At 32.3% G+C, this 22,530-nt stretch overlaps 2 protein-coding genes across 2 annotated transcripts; both read left to right on the top strand.

The window, feature by feature from the left end:
• Positions 1 to 678: 678 nt before the first annotated feature.
• LOC143066929 (uncharacterized) lies at positions 679 to 9,390 on the top strand. The gene is made up of 6 exons (XM_076239789.1): positions 679 to 903; positions 1,907 to 2,040; positions 2,461 to 2,650; positions 4,348 to 4,374; positions 7,957 to 8,044; positions 8,747 to 9,390. The coding sequence occupies exons 1-6, from the start codon at positions 846 to 848 to the stop codon at positions 9,336 to 9,338; spliced, it is 1,089 nt and encodes a 362-aa protein (XP_076095904.1). The 5' UTR covers positions 679 to 845; the 3' UTR covers positions 9,339 to 9,390.
• Positions 9,391 to 12,838: 3,448 nt separating this feature from the next.
• LOC143066930 (uncharacterized) lies at positions 12,839 to 21,948 on the top strand. The gene is made up of 6 exons (XM_076239790.1): positions 12,839 to 12,990; positions 15,184 to 15,314; positions 17,886 to 18,066; positions 19,009 to 19,035; positions 20,023 to 20,104; positions 20,493 to 21,948. The coding sequence occupies exons 1-6, from the start codon at positions 12,927 to 12,929 to the stop codon at positions 21,088 to 21,090; spliced, it is 1,083 nt and encodes a 360-aa protein (XP_076095905.1). The 5' UTR covers positions 12,839 to 12,926; the 3' UTR covers positions 21,091 to 21,948.
• Positions 21,949 to 22,530: the final 582 nt, after the last annotated feature.

Raw genomic sequence — 22,530 nt, 5'->3', positions numbered from 1 at the left:
TTCTACATACGAAATATTTAAAAATTGTGTCATGTCGTATCCTTTTAAAGCTTATTATACAGTATGAATCTCAATGCTAAATGCCTTACATCGATCTAAAGATTTTTACATCTGTGCGATTCTGGTGGTTGGTTGTCAATCATAACATATCTTCTTATTCTTAAATTATAAAAACTGAATAACATACATGCATTACCTTTAGTTTGCATTGTTTATACGTTTACCGGTGATAATGGAATATAGGATTTTGACGCAATGATGTAAGGTGACTGATTAAATGAAATACAAATTAGTATAAATGCAAAACATCGGTTTTATATCTCATATCTCCCTTTTTAGGAGCGATCATTTTAATATTAACGGATCAACAAAATTTGTATAATTTTGTGGAGGGAGAAGGAAATGCAGGCAGAAGAGCTAACAAAAAAAAAAGTGTAATAAAAAAATAGAACAGTATACTAATTGAACACATGTATTTGGTGGTTTATTCAATTGAAAAAAAAAATAACTAAAGAAAAACACTGATAAAATTTCAAAATACTGGAGACAATTGCACAAACGAAACACTGAGAAAGCAATTATATTCTATCAACCATCAAAACACATATAAAACAAGTCATAAAGTACACTGTATTATTCACAATTACCTATTGCGTTGAGCTTTGACATATATTAACGATGAACGTTTAAGTTTTTGAAGTGTTTTTTACGTACAATTATTTTTGACATAAGTGTCATCTACTATCGTTTATGTTTTCCAACTAAATACTGCTATTCATTATAATATACGGACTAGTGTAAACATGGTAAAGTACAACGGATAAATCATTCAAAATTTAAAAAAAATGACTTTCATCTTCAAGTTGTGTACGTTCTACTTATGTTGTGTAGTTTTCTTACAAGGTAAGACTGGTTAAATTTACACTACTTTGTATAGTGATGTACATTATATATATTTATAATATGATCTGTTATAAACAAAATAAAGAACTTTTAACAATGACAATTGTATGTGATAGTTCTATGACCTACGTCTCAGAAATAGTTGAAGTCTAAAGAATAGACTTAATCAGATTGAGTAACATTGATGGGCAAAGACTCTACCGCCATACTAAATATTTAGGTCTTAGTCATTTTCCTGTTGATCCCAGGTGGTGATCCCAAAAAATTCCCAATTCAATTTGGTGGGATATTTAATGATTTTATTTTATTTATCTTATGTCCGGTTCAACGTATGCAGTCAGACAACAATTAATTTTAACATTTGCGTGCTATGTTTGGGATATCTTACAAATGTGTGTAGTCATCTAAATACACCTCGTTTTACATGGCCTTTGGTCGGGTAACCATCAGTGGTAGAACAATTTACATTACATTATGAAAACAACGTTATTTAAAAACGACAACACATGCCAAAACGTGCTGGACACGCTTTCTGTATTGATAACCACATGTACTGAATATCTAGAAACTTTGAAAAAAATAATCAGTTATGACCACGGGAAATCAAATGCTCAAACACATCTAACGAATGGATAACAACTGTCATGATACATGCATAAAGAAAGTTTGAAAAACAAATAACGATGCCAACTGTCCTATTTTCCCAGAAATCAAATTTGAATTGAGTGTTGTGGTAGTCGGTCTGCAACGCTATAAGCAATGCCAATCGTTAAATTGGTGGAAAAAGGAACAAAATAATGAAACATGTGACTCATTGCAAATTGTACAAACACGAATTGGTACTTAACCTAAACAACAAAACGTAAAAATTAACGACTTATAAAAATATTACTTTGCTGTTCACTATATTATCAGGAACAGCGAACAATAAAGTGGAGTATAAAATTCCTTTAAATGGAACAACTAATATTCATTAATGCTTTTTTATATTTCTTTTTAACAGGATCAACTTTTGAGTACTATGGATGTTACATGAGTGTAGAAGAAAATATCTCGTATGTGAATAAAACATTTATGTCCAGGTCCATTTGTATAGAATATTGTCAAATAGGTCACTATAGCCTAGCTGCGTTGTCTGTAAGTTATCATTTACCAATTAGTCGATTTGATGACACTTTTGAAACAGTCTTAAGACCGGATAGTCATTAAATTTGTCAATAAAATGATACAACCACTGTATCAGTTTTAAAAATATTCATGAATTGTAGAAAGATAAATGTTTTCTGTGCCATATATAATTGTATGAGAATCTTTGATATGATGTTTTTCTCTTTTTAAATTGTATAAATTCATACATAATACAAGTTCAGTATGATTATTTGTATTGCTGGTATAACCAAACGTCTTCAATATAATTCTATTTTATGTTTTGTTCTTCTTAATATCTAGGTTATAACCTTTAACAGATATATTCACTTTTTATTTTTTTATTTTATATAACAGATACATTTATATCACTTCATAACATATTAGTAATCTGTTTTGAATTAATTTTAGGTCAAGATAACTGGCGCCCTTTTTCTGACAAATGCTTATGAGGCATATAGCATTTGTAGTTGTAGTAATGAAACTCTTATTAATAAAGTGAACGAAAGTTTATGCAGTTTTCCTTGTCCAAAAAGTCCGGATGAAATATGCGGTGGCTACAACAAAACAATTTTCTCTGTTTATGGTATAGTTATGCGTGGTATGTACATTAATATTTATTGTCATAAATGGTGTCGAATTACGTTGGAAGCAGTTGACTACGTGTTTCAATTTGGGTGATTAGAAAATTTCCGAACAAAACATATTCATTCACATGTATAGAGAAAAATGTCTGCGTTAATCCCTTCACGAGTAAAGTTTATCTGTGTGTTAAGGGACCAGCGTTTACGAAGGCGGTTGAAAATAATTTTTGAGTATTTTCAAAATACTCGTTGAATATATATATATATATAGCTAAACCTTCTTCCTGTCTTCCTTGTAAGCAACATTCTGCAGGATAGAAACTGCATTGTTTGACACAAATCAAAATAAAATTGAGAAAAGAAATGGGGAATGTGTCGAAGCGACAACAACCCGACCATAGAGCAGACAACAGCAGAAGGCCATCAATGGGTCTTCAATGTAGCGTGAAACTCCCGCACTCTTCAGCGTCCTTCAACTGGCTCCTTAAAAAATATGTATACTAGTACAGTGATAAAAGACGTCATACTAAACTCCGAATTATACACAAGAAACTAAAATTAAAATTATACAAGACTAACAAAGGCAAGAGGCTCCTCCTGACTTGGGACAGGCGCAAAATTGCGGCGGGGTTAAACATGTTTATGAGATCTCAACCCTCCCCCTATACCTTTAGCCAATGTAGAAAAGTAAACGCATTACAATACGCACATTAAAATTCAGTTCAAGAGTAGTCCGAGTCCGATGTCAGAAGATGTAACAAAAGAAAATAAATAAAATGACAATAATACGTATATAACAACAGACTACTGGCAGTTAACTGACATGTCAGCTCCAGACCTCAATTAAATGTGATTAAAAATCACGAATGTGACCTACCGAATTAGACTATTTACCGGATTTGTAATCACATAAGCAACCCGACGGGTGCCACATGTGGAGCAGGATCTGCTTACCCTTCCGGAGCACCTGAGATCACCCCTAGTTTTTGGTGGGGTTCGTGTTGTTTATTCTTTAGTTTTCTATGTTGTGTCATGTGTACTATTGTTTTTCTGTTTGTCTTTTTCATTTTTAGCCATGGCGTTGTCAGTTTGTTTTAGATTTATGAGTTTGACTGTCCCTTTGGTATCTTTCGTCCCTCTTTTAAACTGATTGAAAGATTATGTCTTCATCATATGAATATCAGGCACAATCCCTCCCGTTAGGGGTTTAGTATCATACTATCATAAAATATATGAGAAAAACATAACCCGTTTCATGCCAACAACTGTTTTTTTTTTAAATAAATGTGTTTAGTTCCGATGCAAAGACCCTATAAGTGAATCAATATTAAAGCCAAAATATGCAATCTTTAATGATCTGACAACAGTATCGTAACTATATCCCTTCTTAATAAAAACAAAAGCATATACCTAAACAGTTCAACTTTTGGATTAGATTATTTAGTAGAAGTGAAGCTGTGTCGTAGATACATGTAGCATATAGGTATTATCTTTTTATTTATAGTCTTATTTATTTATTTTTTGTGCGAAATTTTCAAGCATTAAAGTAACACACTAGTGACACCATTTGCTTTAAAGCAACTTATGTTTTTTTGGAAACTGATTTGTTTTCATATCAAAGATTACTGAAGAAAATGTCTCTTTTGTGTAGTGTGAAGAGAAGAATATAGAGTTTAAAGGGAAATATAACCATTCTAATAATTATGTTTTATAGGTTACAAGAACGCAGGACATAATAATCGTAAGTGATGTTTAATGATAATATCCTGTTTATAAGTATGCACGGAAAACATTAATTTAAAGTTATAAGTCATAGCACGTGTTCATTGAACGATGTCATAAAGCATTTTGTAGAAAAAACAATTTTACAAAAATATCGAATTCCAAGGTACATTTAAACAGGGTAAAGTTCATAAAAACTGATGAAATAAAACTTTTTATGAAATTTATCAACCAAGCAAACGAATTGACAACAACTGTACTAAGTACAGGCATTTCCCGAATCTTGTTTTCGGATTTCAATCTACACTTTTAGTTTTTTTTTTTTCAAAAAAGGCATATTTTTGACCAATTGTTCAAATAAAGACAACAGAAGTATACTGCTGTTCGAAACTCATAAATCAATAGAAAAAAAAATCCGGGTAAAACTAAAACTGAGGGAAACACATTAAATATAAGAGAACAACGACACAACATTAAAATGCAACACACACAGAAACGAACTAAGCATTAGACAAAATCCGATGAGAAAAAACAAATATAACATCAAAACTGAATACATGAACTTGGGATAGAAAAGTACCGTGACACGTCTTATAGTAATGTGAATTTACACTCAAATAACAGAGGAAACGAACGACCCAGCAGAAACACAACGTTAAAATGTAACACACACATAAACGAACTATAATATAACAATGGCCGTATTCCTGACTTGGTACAGGACATTTTTTAAAGAAAAAAATGGTGGGTTGAACCTGGTTTTGTGGCATGGCAAACCTAAATTAAAATTTATTACGCGAGAAGTGCGTTTCGTCCACACAAGACTAACTAGCGACGCCCAGATACAAAAGTTTGAAAGCAAAACAAAGTACAAAGTTGAACAGCACCGAGGACCAAAAGTTAAAAAAAATGTCGCGCCCAATACGGCCAGGGTTTTCTACCTGGGACGAGAACATCCTTATTATTTAGAATAATTTATACTTTTGCAAACAGTAAATTTCATAAAATGACTATATAATATGGGGACGGAGTCCCCAATAACAGTAGAAAATTCAATAAAAAAAAAAAAAATACGGGAAAATTTCCCGAATTTTTCATTGTACTAATGAACTCAAAATCGTTCAAATTTTTTTTGTCGTGTTTTGAAATCCCGGACCTGCGCAGAAATGTACAATGTACTTCCTTTTCCCGGTCTCTATGAAACTTTGAGTAAAATATATATATATCAGTCTAGTATAAAATAGGAAGGAACGCGCAATACCAATTTCATTTTTAATAATTCCTTGATATGAAAAAACGTTACCTGATGATAGCGTTTCTTTGTTTACATTGCATATGACGTCATAATTTAAATAACGTCACAAGTAAATCCCTAACAACAGAACCAAAATCGGAAACGTTACGGTATTTCCGTTTCTTTTTTTTTAAACAAATATTTAAGTTACAAAAAAATAATTCATACAGACTTCGTCCCCATTTACAGGTAATGCCTGCCTCATATTAGATATACATGATAAAACTTATGTATTAACTAATTGCAACCCCCACCCCCCACTAATACTTAAAATAAACCAACATAGTCCAACACAAAAAAACAACACCCGAGTTAGTCAAAGCTTCAACGCAAAATGTGACGTCACATTTGAAATTGTAAATAAGCACAACAAATTACGTCACATTTGAAATTGTAAATAAGCACACAAATGACGTCACATTCGAAATTCTAAAACAGCACACAAAAAAATGACGTCACATATTCTTGAATGACTAAAACTGCTTCTCAAAAATAAATTAGAAATAGGATTGATTTAAGATTATATTTGTACTAAATACTGATATTACATTTAATAACAATGAAAATTGCACTACTTATTAATATTAAACTGAGGAAGCAATTAGACAATTAACTTTATCCCCGGCTTAGTATATATCTAGGATTTTGATTGGTTAACGCACGTCGTTACAAAACCCATAGTCCCTGGGTGTTGCTAACCCATATCCCCGGACGTTGCTAACCATTATCCCGGGGAACTTCACGCAAGTTTTCCTTAGTTCCATGATTGCTCCTTCTGAAAGATTGAATTCTGTAGATGATCCATGATGTATGTAATTAAATATTTAATTCATTAACGATTGTGTCCTATTATGCCGATCATTTACACTCATTTCATTAAATGCACCACTTGACTGTTTCATTTTCAAGGAATGGGACTATTGACCTAGCTATGTAAATGACCCACGTTGACGTCACACCATCTATGACGTATCTCTCACAACATTGAGCGCCAAATTTGACTCAATCCAGTTTCTCTGTCTCCGTATTAAAAACGTCTTATATTTGACTACCTGTAGGGTTCTACCAAAGATAGTACCCTTCACTCAGTAAAAAATATGTAAAATTTCCAAATTTCAATAAAAGTGTTTTAGATAATGAAAAAAAAACGTTGTTTTCACGTTACACTTTGTACCCGAATTTCCATACAACTCGCCCGATTCGGACTAAGACCGGGGATAAATTTCGTAGATATGGATATTTTAACACCCTGAAGTACCCCAGTACACCATGAGGCGTACAAACGTAGATAACTTATAATATTATATAGCTATAGCTATGTCCAGTTCAAACAGAGTTCTTCAGCAATCTCAACATTTTGTTGGAAGTAATTTCAAATCTTGTTTTCGGATACCCATCAACACTTTAGGTTTAAAATGTTCCTTCAATATAAAATTTGTAATATTGTATTAAGTTTCTCCAAAAATGAAAAAAAAAATATATCGATTTTTATATAAAATGTAGATTCATCAATATTGTGCATAAAAATTCCAGGATACAAAAATAAGAAAAATCGTATTTTGACTATAAGAAAATTGTAAACCAGACAAAAAAATGCCTTCAACAATGAAGAAAACACAAACAGTATAGTAAGTTATAAAGGGCTTCGGAATGACAAATGTTATAGCGGTCATAATTATATACAAAAAAAAAATAACAAAAAAACTCAAGCAATAGCCTTTCTTAGAATGTACTGAGCATATAAGCTTCATGAATAGATTTACGCAAAAAATGGAACAATGAAAAGTAATATCACAAAAATACTGAACTCCGAGAAAAATTCAAAAACAGTAAAAGTAATGATAAAAGGTTACTTTAACACATCAAGATGAAAAAAAACGTCAGTACCCAGAATCTATACTTCAAGGCATTCGTGTATTATTTGTGAAATCGATACGGATTTATCAACAGGGTCTCGGTACCTTCCGATGAACTTTCTTTAGAAAAAGGACGAGACATTCTTTGGTATACCACTGGCTCATCAATCTCTGTTCAGACAAGTGACGTTTTACAAAGTCAGAGTAGTAGCTGCAGCAACTTGAACACCGAATAAGCTGGGAAATGTATATCTCATATGCAATTGAAGTTAGTATAGTGTTACTAATATGGGGGAAGTCGATAATTTTAAAATTAAAATCATCTCGTTTGTCATAGATTCTGGTACTGAGATAACTGTGTATGTCAAATTCGAGGTATAAGTCTAAAACTGAGGCGAAAGAAGCCGTATATGTTGTTTATTAATATTTGAAGTAATCATATGTTCTTCAGGCAATACTATTGGTATAGTGGTAGGAGCAATCTTTGCAGTTATTTGTGTCATGGTGGTAGCCGTTGTTATTCTGATTCTTTGCAGAAAGTAAGAAAACATGATTTAAGATAATTAGAAATTTAAAATTATTTATCGCTCGAACACTGTCTAGGTCGCTGTCACAGTGCAAGGATGTCAAAGAAACCTGGGTTATTTGTTACTGGAAAATTACAAAACTGGCAAAATTATATATGAGTTTTATAATATATAACATATATATAAGAAAAAACGACAATATTTCCCTCATTTTAAAGCATATCAAAAGAGAGTTCTTTACATCACAAAATATTAGAAAACTTAGTTTACCGCTGTTCAAAAGTTATAAATCTGTTCAGCGAAAACAAAACTGGGTTACAACTGAACATCAGAAACACTAAACTGCAACAAAAGAAAATTTCAACATACTTAGAAACGGACTATGCCATATTCCTGACTGGATACAGGACATTTTAAGAAAAAAAAATAGTGGATTGAACCTTGGTTTCATGGCTAGTCAAACCTTCTGCTTATATGACCATGTAATAATTAAATATTATAGTGCATTATAATATAAAAATATGAAATCAAAATCAAATAAAAATCAAACACATGTTTAGCATCTGCTATTCAAATACTTCTGGACTGGATTATGTAAATTTCGAAAGAAGCAGAGGAAGAAAATAAAAAAGATATATGAATAAGCGTGAACGTTCTGTTTCAGTACCTTATTTATTTTCAGTCTCTGCTCTTCGTTTTCTCACTTTCTTTCAGATATCAAACATGTTCTACATCATCTAACATTAAATGTAAGAGTTTGATATTAAACAAAAACAATGAAATGAAGTCACGTGGCATGAAACCAGAAAATAAAGGAAAGCTTAATTATTATGTCGATACTGATCGCAGTAATAGTAATATCAGCGAAAGGGAACTTTATGAGACTGTTGGCTTTCAGAACAAAAGTAAAACTAATCAGTCAATCAACAAATGTACTGATGAATCAGGGATGAAGATTGAAACTGAGGACGCAGACGACGTCAAATATGAAACCTTGGAGGAAACCGAGAGGGATAGAGCCACCAGAAATATACATATGAACGAAAGTTACCAGCAATATATAAATATTAATGAAAACTCTAATAAAGTCGGAAGAAATTTAAATCGGAAGTCAAATGACAATGGTGAGCTGTATTACAACATTGATGAACAAAGCTCTCAGGAATATGAAATTCCCATGAGAACAGAAAGCGCACCACATCTTTATTCAACGCTTAATGCTAACTCTGAGAAAGATAACATCAAAAGTGATACACAAGTTTTTGAAAAGACGGAAGAAGAATATGAATTTATGATGTCACAGTAAACATTGAAAAAGAACTGAAATAAGCATCATGATATCGTTTTTCTTACGATTATATGCCAATGCAATTCATTGAATATCTGATTTAAACCAAAAACAAATTCATTCCCTTAAAAATATCAATAATAACGATAGACAAATCATTTAGAAGTGTGTTAAATAGCGGGTAGAAATAGAGCTTTCCTATTATGTAAACAAGGAGTCATAAACGGACAAATCAAAAACAACGAGACAAACATAAAAAAAATGCATTTAAGTTCAGTGTGATATTTGAAAGGCACATCAATTGATAGGGTTGAGCCTATAGACACAATTAAGCTTCAAGTTTTCCTAAAACATTTACAAAATGTAATGTTGTAAACGGATTTAAGACTGTTTGAAATGAACTTTTCCACAACATTTAGAAAAAATGTTGCTTCTTTTGACAAAGTTGAGTTACTAGAAGGAAACCATTGTCCTTGTGTTTAACGCTATCGGGTTTGATTGGTTTATAATGAATGTGTTTCTTTATTTGAAGTACGTCCTTGGTATGGCGAAAAGTGAAAGAAAATAAAAAAAAATGTGGTACTTTGCCTTAGATGTGTTTTATATAAAAGAAACATTTTAACTTACACAATGACAGTATTCATCCAAACAATCGTTTATCATAGGTTTCGATCGCTGCATCGAGCAATAAATCAAGACTATTGGTACTAAACATTCAACAGGAATAACTATTTCAATGCTGAACTCCGCTCCCCAATCAAATTAGAATACACAAAAGTTCCTGCATTCCACGCAGAAACACACAATATGTACACAACTTTTTAATAACTCCATTTAGGAACGTATCAAACGTCAATCATGTTTCTGGTCATTCATGGGATTTCTATGCAACATCTTTCTCGTGGAGGAAAACGGTTTAAAAATAAATTAAAAAAATGACAACGGGGGAATCTCTATATGTTCCTGTCTATGATTTGACCTCTGTAGCATACTTACGTAGACACAGCATAATATATCTCTTGTTTAGAAGCTTTCATTTTCAGATCTGAAAAAAAAAACAACATTTTTTTAGTCGTAATTAAAAGAGGAACGAAAGATACCAGAGGGACAGTCGAACTCATAAATCGAAAATAAACTGACAACGCCATGGCTAAAAATGAAAAGGACAAACAGACAAAAAAGGTACACACGACACAACATAGAAAACTAAAGAATTAGCAACACGAACCTCACCAAAAACTAGGGGTGATCTCAGGTCCTCCGGAAGGGTAAGCAGATCCTGCTCCACATGTGGCATCCGTCATGTTGCTTATGGGATAACAAATCCGGTAAATAGTCGAATTCGGTAGGTCACATTTATGAAAGGGAAGGGGATTGTGGCTATACAAGAAAAAAACTAAAATTGCTCAAATGGAAACTAAAACGAATTTAGGGCATGTGTCTTTCTATGTTGTAATGTTGCATTTCTAGGCGAGTTTAGGTTGGACGTTGGCGCTTGTTAAAACGTGAAAACCCGCTGCATTTGGTTCCACCTGTCCTAAGTATAGTTCAGTGGTTGTCGTTTGTTGATGTGCTTCATAAGCGTTTCTCGTTTCTCGTTTTACAAAAATTAGATCGTTGTTTTTCCTATTTGAATGGTTTTACACATTTTTAAGCCATTTATAGATTGCTGTTCGATGTGAGTCAAGGATCAGTGTTGGGGGCAGTACTTTGACCTATGATTGTTTACTTTTAACACAGTGTGACTTGGAAGAAGAGTTGTCTCATTGGTATTCATACTCAAATTAAGTGGATGTAAGCAGTTATAGGCAATCGTACGACTTTATAAAACAACAACAACAACAAAACATACCGTATCGACTATATAAGGACCGACGTGCTAATACTAAGCAATTCAATTAAAAAAACTTACCGCATATTTTATGACAACACAATTCACTAAAATCAAATATGACTGACATGAATCAACTACAACCTCTGAACTACTGGCTCATGATTTAGGACAGGCCAATATATAAAGCGGGAGGTTTGGCATGCCACAAAAACAGGTTCAACCCACCAAATTTTCCTTTAAAAATGTCCTGTACCAAGTCAGGAATATGGCCATTGTTATATTATAGTTCGTTTCTGTGTGTGTTACATTTTGACGTTGTATTTCCGTTGTGTCGTTTGTTTTCTTTTAGTTTTTAGCGTAAATTCACATTACTGAAAGACGTGTCACGGTACTTATCTATCCCAAATTCATGTATTTGGTTTTGATGTTTTATTTGTTATTCTCATAGGATTTTGTCTAATGCTTAGTCCGTTTCTGTGTGCGTTACATTTTAATGCTGTGTCGTTGTTCTCTTCTTATATTTAATGCGTTTCCCTCAGTTTTAGTTTGTTACCCCGATTTTGTTTTTTGTCCATGGATTTAGTTTTGAACAGCGGTATACCACTGTTGCCTTTATTTGTCATGGTTAAACATTTTCAATCCTCAAAGTTGTTATAAGACACAATAAGAACAAACTATAAAAATCATTTGAAAAAGGCTTCACTCATCAGATTAATACAAAGCAGTCTCGGTAAACGACATCACAGTAAAGAGACAGCATTCCTGTGAGAATTTAAATTATCTACATCAACATTTCAATTGCAAAGATGATGATACTGGTGCTTAATCAGAAACTACAAATGAATTAGTGCACATATATGAGGAATATTGACACTCTAACAGGAACTACAGATAAAGTAGTGCATACATATGAGGAATACTGACACTCTAATAGAAACTTCAAATTAATTAGTGGCCACATATGAGGAATATTGACTCTCTAACAGGAACTACAAATAAAGTTGTGCATACGTATGAGGAATATTGACAATCTAAGAGAAACTACAAATAAAGTAGTGCACACATATGAGGAATATTGACACTTGAACATAAACTACAAATACAGTAGTGCACACATATGATGAATTCTGACACTATATCAGGAACTACAAATAAATTAGTGTCCACATATGAGGAATATTGACTCTCTAACACAAAACTAAATATGACATAGTAGTCTAATGTCAACGTTCTTTTGTACATAGTGTTATTGACCTTTTGGTCAACGAAAACCAAACATCATTGACACATCAATCTATATTATGTATTAGAGAGGTTACATACTTTATATATCAGAAATGTTAAACTACACAATTCATTTGACGCGTTTTTTCTTTATACATAAATTCAATTTAAAAAAAAAATAAATTGTATGGTTAAATGGGCTTTATAAAGATCTGCAATAATTACCTGACCATAGAGAGACACACCCAAAGTTAAGAGGATCCGTAGTAGTTTTGACAAGATATACATTATATATCATTTATAATGAACAAACGAAAATATATCATTAATTAATAAAACCTCCAATTCTCCAAAACTTTCTTAAATTGACCGGATAACATACCAGTATCGTTAGCGTTTTACCATTTTACCTTTTATACACAACCCACACGCAATAGGTGAAATATATCAAATTTTTGTGAATAGGTTATTTTTAAAACACTCCAAAAGGAAGACGATATTGGTGTGTTTTGACGACTTTAAACTGACAAAACTCGATTGTGATAATTATGGAAAGGAATGGTTATGTCGTTGCTTTAATATTATTATTTTTTTACACGGGACAGTCCAAATGTGAGTATAGTAGTGTATTTAGGGTTCATATCGTTTAATAGTGAATACAAAACAACAGCCTCTCATAAAATACTTTAAAAACGTCATAGTTATCACTGTCAGTTCAAAAGAAAGAATGAAAACGTAGATTACGTGTTGTCCCTAATTACTGTAGCCGCCGAAAGGAACGATTCCTGGCACTATTCCTTTAAAATGAAAAAGTCTTGGTTAGGTATAGATATAATGTCTTCACTGGATAGTCTCATCTGGGAATAAAACTGTCTAAAGAGAAACGTCTTGGTTGTACAGGATGTATAAAAACGCAGCCACGTCTTGTCAGAATATGAAAACGTTTAATGCAATGTCTCGTGTATTGTGAATTCCACGCTCTCTGTGCATTTAGGAACTGTTGCAACCGCTCTTTAATAGGTCTACATGGGTGCCAAGTTGCAAGAGCAATTCCAGTCCATGTTTTCATTTTCCTTTGGTAATCCAAATCTCCACTTTTTATCCTGGTCAATTCACTTTGAAGCAACTATAATTTTGATTTTTTCTCGTCCTACATATTCTTAAAATATATAGTTCACTGTAATGCAAAAATCAATCAATCAATCTATCAGCCTTTTTTACAATTAAGGTGTGAAAGATCAAAGGAAGTCCTATTTTTACTAGATTTGTTTGAATTATTTAACTTTGAAAATTAAGTAAAGAGAAAGATAATTCCCCTTCGAATTGTTTTCTTCAGTCTGTCAAATGTAAAATCACGGACTACGGAATATAAATAGAATTTGCCTTTATGTCAGGCTATGCATAATAATAGGGAAAAATCCAATCCAAAAAAATAGACTATTTATTATAAATACTACATATATGACCTATTTCACGGATTTGAATGACATTTTTCTTTCAACTAGAGCTTAACAAACTGATTGTTATATCTGGAAATGGATATATGTAACCTTCAAACTTCCTGATGTAAAGCATATTAAATATCCAGAAAAAAAAGATAAATCGAAAAACTTTAGGGATATAAACCGAGGTGCACCTGAGATCACCCCAAGTTTTTGTGGGGTTCGTGTTGCTTAGTCTTTAGTTTTCTATGTTGTGTCTTTTTTACTATTTTTTGTCTGTTTGTCTTTTTAATTTTTAGACATGGCTTTGTCAGTTTATTTTCGATTTATAAGTCTGGCTGATATCTTTTGCCCCTCTTTTGTTTCAAGCTTGATGGATAGGAGTTTGAGGGATAAAAGAGGGACGAAAGATACCAAAGGGACAGTCAAACTCATAAATCTAAAACAAACTGAAGGATGCAGTCACTTTTCGGGAAAAAATAAATTGGAACAAAAATTGAAAATGATGGACCACCCGGCTAACTTTTAGCCTATATTTGTTTATTTGGCTTATATCTTTAATCCTTCAGAAGTGTGTTCCTTTAGCAGCCTGCTGAAAGGTCACACTGTCAATTTCCGCCATTGTATTAATTTCTATTTTGCTTGCGTGTAAATATCGTTTTACGCGAAACCTCCCTATTGCGTACTATTCTTGAAAGGAGAAAACATTCATTGCAATATTGGTGAAAATGCAACCGTTTTAACAATACACCCGACCACTTACTCGACCATGTCCACGCCCCAGCATGCAACTTATGAAACGTTTACTAACCAACTCCCCCTACTGATAAAAGGAGGGCAATACCGCGAAATGCAAAGTAGCAAGTGTAATAAAAAAGAGTTTTTATTCCACGAAAACTAACCTGTAAACTAGGTCCTATCCTGAGCAGCAGATTAATCATGATAAATAAAGACCTTAAACTGACCAAATCATAAAACGAAGTTCAATTCCACTGATGTATAACTTGCAAACTGAACCACTGAGAAAAAGAAATCGAGCAATCCCAATGGAACAAATCGTTCAATCTCGTTCTACTGATAAACAGGAGTCCAATCTAGCTATATATAATATAGATAGTACGATTTACAATATTAGTTTTATGTACATATAAGGATTTTTTTTAAAAAGTCCAGAAAAAACGTAATGCCTTTAATGATAATAACTTTGAAAATCTCAACATTCTCATTCCAAAAAAAAAAAAAAATGCTACTCTCGACCTCATTTTTTTTGTAAAACTCCTTATAAAAATGATATATCTGTTCCAAACTAAAGAATTAAAAAGATGATTACAAAATCTTTTTTTGTTTTGTTTTGTTACTACAGGTTTGCTAACTCTATTTCATGGATGCTTCACTGGTTTTGATTCTAACATTTCCTTTATGAGCAGCTATATGTCGATTGAAATGTGTTCTAAATTTTGTGATGAACAACATTATACCTGGGCAGCAACTTCGGTAGGTCATTTTATTTTAATTTGCTCTCACGCTTCTCTCTATCCATATGTCTCTCACGATCACCTCCACATCCATATAGATCTAGATATCAATCAATAAATGTACACATGTGGGTATAAGTAAAAAGAGACAGAAAAAATAAAATCGACACACAATTCAAACAGTTTTTTGAGGTCAACATACGATATTTATTAACAGACTATAAAGTCAAATATCAAAATCATGTGAATGGAGTCTCATGGAAAGAAACCTATAACATATATACCAGGCTTTAATTGGCATTTAACAGAGATAATATTTTTTCTGATATTTGATTACATCTTTATACTAAATCCATTAGAAGTTGGATGTGTAATGATTAAGAAATAATTCATGGAAGCCATAGATTTGTTGGATATTTACACATGGCCTAACCCAGCCATGTGTAAATTTCCAACAAATCTATGACTTCCATTAATTATTTCGATTCTAATAGGACAAATAAGTTCATTCAAAAATGAAACGAGAATGGGTATGGACGTGTGTGTAGCTGTTCTTTTTACCCCTTGTTATATAAAGCTCAAATATTCTCAAAATTCTTTAGCTTGCATTGATTATTTCGTTAATAACCGCTAGAAAATATATGTTTAATTATCAAACTCAATATTTGCGATTTTTAATTTACATGTTTTCTCGTAAGCTACCGTTAAAACCAAAATTGACATTTCGTAACGAAGGAGCTGAAATCATTATTTACAACCACTGGGTCGATGCCACTGCTGGTGGAGATTTATTTCCCCGAGGGTATCACAAGCACTTTTTGTGCTGACATGAATTGTCATTGATATGGTTATATTTATAAATTTACTGTTTACAAATTTTTCAATTTTTTGAAATACTAAGGCTTTTCTACCTCAGGCATAGATTACCTTAGCTGTATTTGGCAAAACTTTTAGGAATTTTAGTTCTAAGTGCTCGTCAACTTCGTACTTTATTTGGCCTTTTTAATTTTTTTTGGATTCGAGCGTCACTGATGAGTCTTTTTGTAGACGAAACACGCGTCTGGCGTTTATACTAAATTTAGTCCTGGTATCTATGATGAGTTTATTTGATATGCAAATATTGCAATAGAATAGAAAATAAAACAAAACCTACCTCAGAAGTCCATTTTAAAACATTATTATACGAACTTCGATGGTTACAAAAAAATAATAAAAAAATATACTGCAACTTAAATTAGTTTATGATTGATAGCATTTAAAATCGTAACATAAATATCAAGCGTATTATCATCCCTTAATGAACCCCTGTTTGTGGAGAAAGTGTTCCATTATGAAATTGACATTGCACAAAATATAACAATTTTACTATATTAAGGAAATAAACACAACAAGTTATATATTATATATATATATATATTTATTCTTTTTATAATCCATCCAAATAAGAATAAAAGTTCTATTGTCTCTTGTTTTATTACAATTTCTAATACAATAAAATCGGCAATGCGTTTGCAAATAGGTTCAAATACATGCGGATTTACGTGGGAGGTATATTGTAACATCCATTATTATGTATATTTTTGAGTCTGCGCTAAGTATAGATATATCGAGAATTTTCACACGGTGTTCTTTACAAAGAAGCACGTCATATTAGAATTGATATTATTCAGATTCATGGCTTTTATATTAGTTGCTAAAGGCTTTGAACTAGCTTTCAGTAACGCTCGAATAGGAAAAAAGATTAAAAGGCCACAGAGTATTGAGGACCTAAAATTTTACTTAATACAAATAAGGTTATCGATTCCTTGGAGATATATACTTTACATACAGGCGCTGTTTGAGTGTTGCTACTAAGAAAAGGGAAGTTCAAGAGAAGAGTGACGAAAGATACCAAAGGGACAGTCAAACTCATAAATCTAAAACAAACTGACAACGCCATGGCTAAAAATGAAAAAGACAAACAGAAAAACAATAGTACACATGCCACAACATAGAAAACTAAAGAATAAACAACACGAACCCCACCAAAAACTAGGGTAGATCTCAGGTGCTCCGGAAGGGTAAGCAGATCCTGCTCCACATGTGGCACCCGTCGTGTTGCTTATGTTATTACAAATCCGGTAAATAGTCTAATTCGGTAGGTCACATTCATGAAAGGGAAGGGGATTGTAGTTACGACGTGAGGAACATATCTGATATCATAAATTTGGAAGTTTTCAAGGTATCTATTCTTAGGAGTAATATAAGTAAGTTTAGAAATCAGGAGGTGTGGTATTACTGCCAAAGCGACTTTTCATCCAAAACAAAAGGACATAGACGTAAAAATTAATGATCACCATACGAACTACGGTTGGACATTTTGATACTACATTTGAGTAAAGTACATTTAATTGTTTTTTTTTCTGTTAATTTTACATGAAATGCATCAAATCGGAATAGCAAGGGCATAGATTCAAAATATGATATGTATAGGAAGTAATTTAAAGCCAGTCTATATTATTTGATTTATTTTTAATTGAGTTATATACAAGAAATATGACAGAAAGAAAGAAGGCACTCAAAATATTTGTTTAAATTTATTGTGTCGAAGGGTCAAGTTGATGGAGATATTTTGGACTCACATACTGTCGCTAAGTGCAGCTGCAGTAAAGAACCAGCACATACTGAAATCAACGGAACAGTCTGTAATTCTCCTTGTCCAGGAAATGGAAATGAAACATGCGGGGGTCAAAATACAACATTTGTGTCAATGTACAGCATTGTTCAAGACGGTCAGTGTACTTTCCATATACACAAATAAATTTATTTTTAATCTGTAACGTTTATTTAGATTTTTATATGATCTGAAAATTTGAACAATGGATTATGCATTCATGTTCAGCTTTTCAGGCAATTTTCAAACTTCAGTACTGTTCAGTTTGCTTGCAGTCAATTCAGTTTTATTAAGCAGCATCTCAGACGGATGAGTATGATGTTGATCGGAACAGGTACATAGAATCAACATAGAAAAGTCTGAATAGATCTTAATTGACTGTAAGATTGATAATTAAACAAATTATTATGCAACAAAATTTATTTCACAGCATTCACTGCAACCTCTATTTCTAAAGCTGATTAAGATAGAAGTGTAAGCCCATATATATATATTTTCAACGGCTGAAATGAAATGAATTTCGCGCAAGTAAGAAATCAACCAACCACCTTCAAAGGAAAATCGGTATAAAATCAGGACACTCATTTGTTTATTAGTTTTTCATTTTAAGTTTGCCAGTGATATAGACGTTTGATTTTGATACATTATTGGATTAACTATGTTTCCGTGTATTCCTGGAAATATCCATGTTGGGAATTATGGGTAATAATATTTTTATCCTTGTTCCCCAACCACATTGTCTTTGTAAATGATATAAAATGTCATCCAGATAATGAATATATGAAATGGCAAAATCCAAAAAGCCAAAGGTAAATTTAAAACAGATGCTTGTGGAACTAAAAAAAAACCCAACAAATTATGTATTGCGTTTATGAGACAACCACATAACAACAATAATAACTGTATCTAAAGAGCACCACACAGTCCATGATACACGTCAGGACAATATAGCTCTTTTAAAGTTGTGAATAAGCAGATTTCGAATAAGTATCAATTTTACAAAAAAATCTTAATAATTTTTGGTTGTATATAATTTTATTATTTTTACTATTCTACGCAGACAGCAATCATAACGACACAATAAACAGTAAGTACAACGTTATGAATAAACGAAATAATCAGCTAAATCAATAAACAGTAAGTACAACGTTATGGATAAACAAAATAATCAGCAATAAACAGTAAGTACAACGTTATGGATAAACAAAATAATCAGTTAAATCAATAAACAGTAAGCACAACGTTATGGATAAACAAAATAAGCAGTTAAATCAATAAACAGTAAGTACAACGTTATGGATAAACAAAATAATCAGTTAAATCAATAAACAGTAAGTACAACGTTATGGATAAACAAAATAATCAGTTAAATCAATAAACAGTAAGTACAACGTTATGGATAAACAAAATAATCAGTTAAATCAATAAACAGTAAGTACAACGTTATGGATAAACAAAATAATCAGTTCTAAATCAATAAACAGTAAGTACAACGTTATGGATAAACAAAATAATCAGCTAAATTACGCTTTCGATTTAGCACGCCTGACTGATGAGCAGGTGACAAAGGAGTGTATGTAGTCCTCGACGTTAACAGATGAACATGTTAAAGAAGTTTTGACTAAAAAACTCAGCAATTTTTTTCCCACAAAAAATGAAACAATGACATCATACATCGAACTATATCGCGGTGTCATGGAACACACAAACACGATGGAAAACTTTCGTTAATTGCATAAAACTAAAACCGATTGTATTTACACGTCAGGACAGGTATCTCATGCTCTATCAACATACGGAGATGTGGCAAAGCGACAACTGTCACCAAGGTAGAAATGAAGTAGATCTAAGTTAGGCAACCGTACGGCCTTCATCAATTAGAAATAACGTATTGTCGGCTATAGAGTTAGTACAAACGTACGTGTCAATTCTATTATTTCCATGATTTATATGTGATTAATATTTTGATTTTCTCTATGTCAATGAAATAACATCCGCTTTTAGAAAGAAGGTTAATTGTAAGATCATCCACTTAAAGAAGGTTAACTGTAACTTAATTATATTCCATTTTTAGTTGCATTAGTAGCAGCAGTGGCAGGAAGTATCTTGGTTTTCATGGTTATTATAGTTACCGTGACAATAATCATCTACAAAAGGTATACACATGTATAGGATAAAAGTAATGGTAGGCTTTATGAAAACATATAAAATATAATTCGTCAGAAAAAAATCAAGTTGTAATAAAAAAAAAAATAGACAAGAATAATGAGTTTTGCTTCATATTTTCCCCAATTGGTTCACAACACAGAAACTCCACGTCACTGTTTGATTTTAAATAATGATCAAAATCCATAACGCGTAGTCAGCAATAAAAGGCCCCGACATGGAAATATGGGAAACAATTCAACCGAGAAGACCAACGGCGGGAGGAGTTGAAAAAATACTTTTTATTGAAAACTGATATAATAACAATAACAATATACAGTTTTAGGGTACCAGATCGGTGCGAAATTACTAAAATGTATATTACCAAAATTATTTCAGATTTCATAGACGAAAATTTGATCCCGTTCCATCTCACGAAGCTCTCAAAAGTGAAGAGGCGAAGGGCACTAACAAAGTTGTTTTCAAAACTGGACGGAAGTCAAAGCCAAACCATTATGAACACACTGAGCAAAACATTTGTAATATGAATGAAGAGAAATCATTGAATACAAGTACGATTTATCAAAACGAGGAGGATACAGTGAGATTAGACAATACACTTGACGCAGAGTATATGCCAATGGAAGGTCAGAGCAATATGAATAACGATAAAACTGTGGAACCTCAAATGGAGTATGTGGCGATGGAGGACGAAAAAACAAGTAAAAACACAAGTAGTTTATACAGTAATGAAGGACAGAAGGAATATGAAGATATAAATAAAAAACAACGTGTATTACACAGCAGGGATAACAGTGGAAATACGGACGCTTATCAGAATGTCAAAGAACTTGAAGTTCTAGGTTATGAAGAGCCGGTGGAACATCCAAGTAAAACACATTTATATCTAAAACTTGAAGATGAAAAAATAGCATCAGGCGAAGAATATGAGGACGTAGAGCCCAAAATTAAACCCAAGAAAGGAAAGAAGAAATAAATGATACCAGAATTCAATTTGAAAGAAAATACTGTTTTTAAGTTAGTGCCATTCAAGTAAAGAAATATATTTTAAATTGATAAGACACTTGTGATCACGAATCTTTCTGTCACAAACATGATATACACTAACAACTGGTAGAAATCTGGATGTCAAGATTTGTATCATGATAATTTTTGATTGTGCTTAGTTTCCAGTACTTACGATTTTGAGTATTACCAAACTGTACCTAATATGATTGTATATCGTACTGAGGTTGTTTCGTAGTGGATAAGTAGGAAAGCAAAATCAATGAAAGACAAATAACATGAACTTCCAGGATTAGAATAATGAGATGGGGCATCATTATACAAATGTACTTATTACATGTTAAAGAAATGCGTCTTTGCTTTAAACCGTAAATGCCACAGGTTAAGGAAAAAGGTACCATTGCAAAAACCAATTTTAAATGACCACGTGACAACCGAGGATGAATTAAGTTCAGGGATATCATCTCCATGGTAGTAAATTTTTACCCGTATTTGACCCTTCAACCATGTTTAAGTTTAAAACCCTGTTGCAATAAATTTGGCGAGATTCGATTCCTTCTGATGGCCGAATCTACAAAAGGCTTTTCTGAGACACTTTACTGATGTTGAATCCAATGATCGTGTTAATTTCATTGTTTAAGGAAAATTTGCAACTACTCTCACTCACACAAAATTGTGTTAAGAACAAATTAAACTTTACTGTAACCATGACCTCAACGTTAACTCTTGAAACTAACCATATAAGCCTTACCTTGAAGGAATGCAGATGATTTATTATTATTATTTTCCCAATTTTTTTAAACAAGAAATTAAAATGTTAAAACTGCTATTTCAGTTTTAGATTTTTTTTATCATAATAATCCATTTACAAATATATGTTCATGCAGTTCAATCCAGGATCCTCTAATAGTAGAAATATGTATACCCCAATTGATGATATAAACATTCTGATTTTTACTAGTAAGTATAGGTAAGAATTCGAATTCAATACATCAGAAACAATTTCAGTACATGTATATAGGAGGAGTATAATGGTTACTAATGAATTCCAATTTGTACAGTAACATATGCATAGCTTTCTTTTTTTGTCTCTTTGACACATTTCCTATTTTCATTCTTAATTTTATTTAAATGTGTATTTAATTTAATTTGCTGTTTATTTTGTGAAATCTTCTGCCAGATAAAGACCACAATCAACAACCAACTGTGGATAATATGGACCACGAACAATGTGACAAGTGTTCTCAGACTACTGTTTTACTTACACATTTTTAAACTAAACATGCATTTAATTTTATATTCCATGTTTACAAAAACATGTGATTGAGTATGCTCTCAACTTTGTACTTGCTTAGCTTAATAACGTTTTTGATCGGAGCTGCACTGATGAGTCTAAGAAGACGAAACGCGC

This window comes from Mytilus galloprovincialis, chromosome 3 (assembly GCF_965363235.1).
Source record: "Mytilus galloprovincialis chromosome 3, xbMytGall1.hap1.1, whole genome shotgun sequence".
NCBI lineage: Eukaryota > Metazoa > Mollusca > Bivalvia > Mytilida > Mytilidae > Mytilus > Mytilus galloprovincialis.
This window is presented reverse-complemented; position numbering and strand designations above follow the sequence as displayed.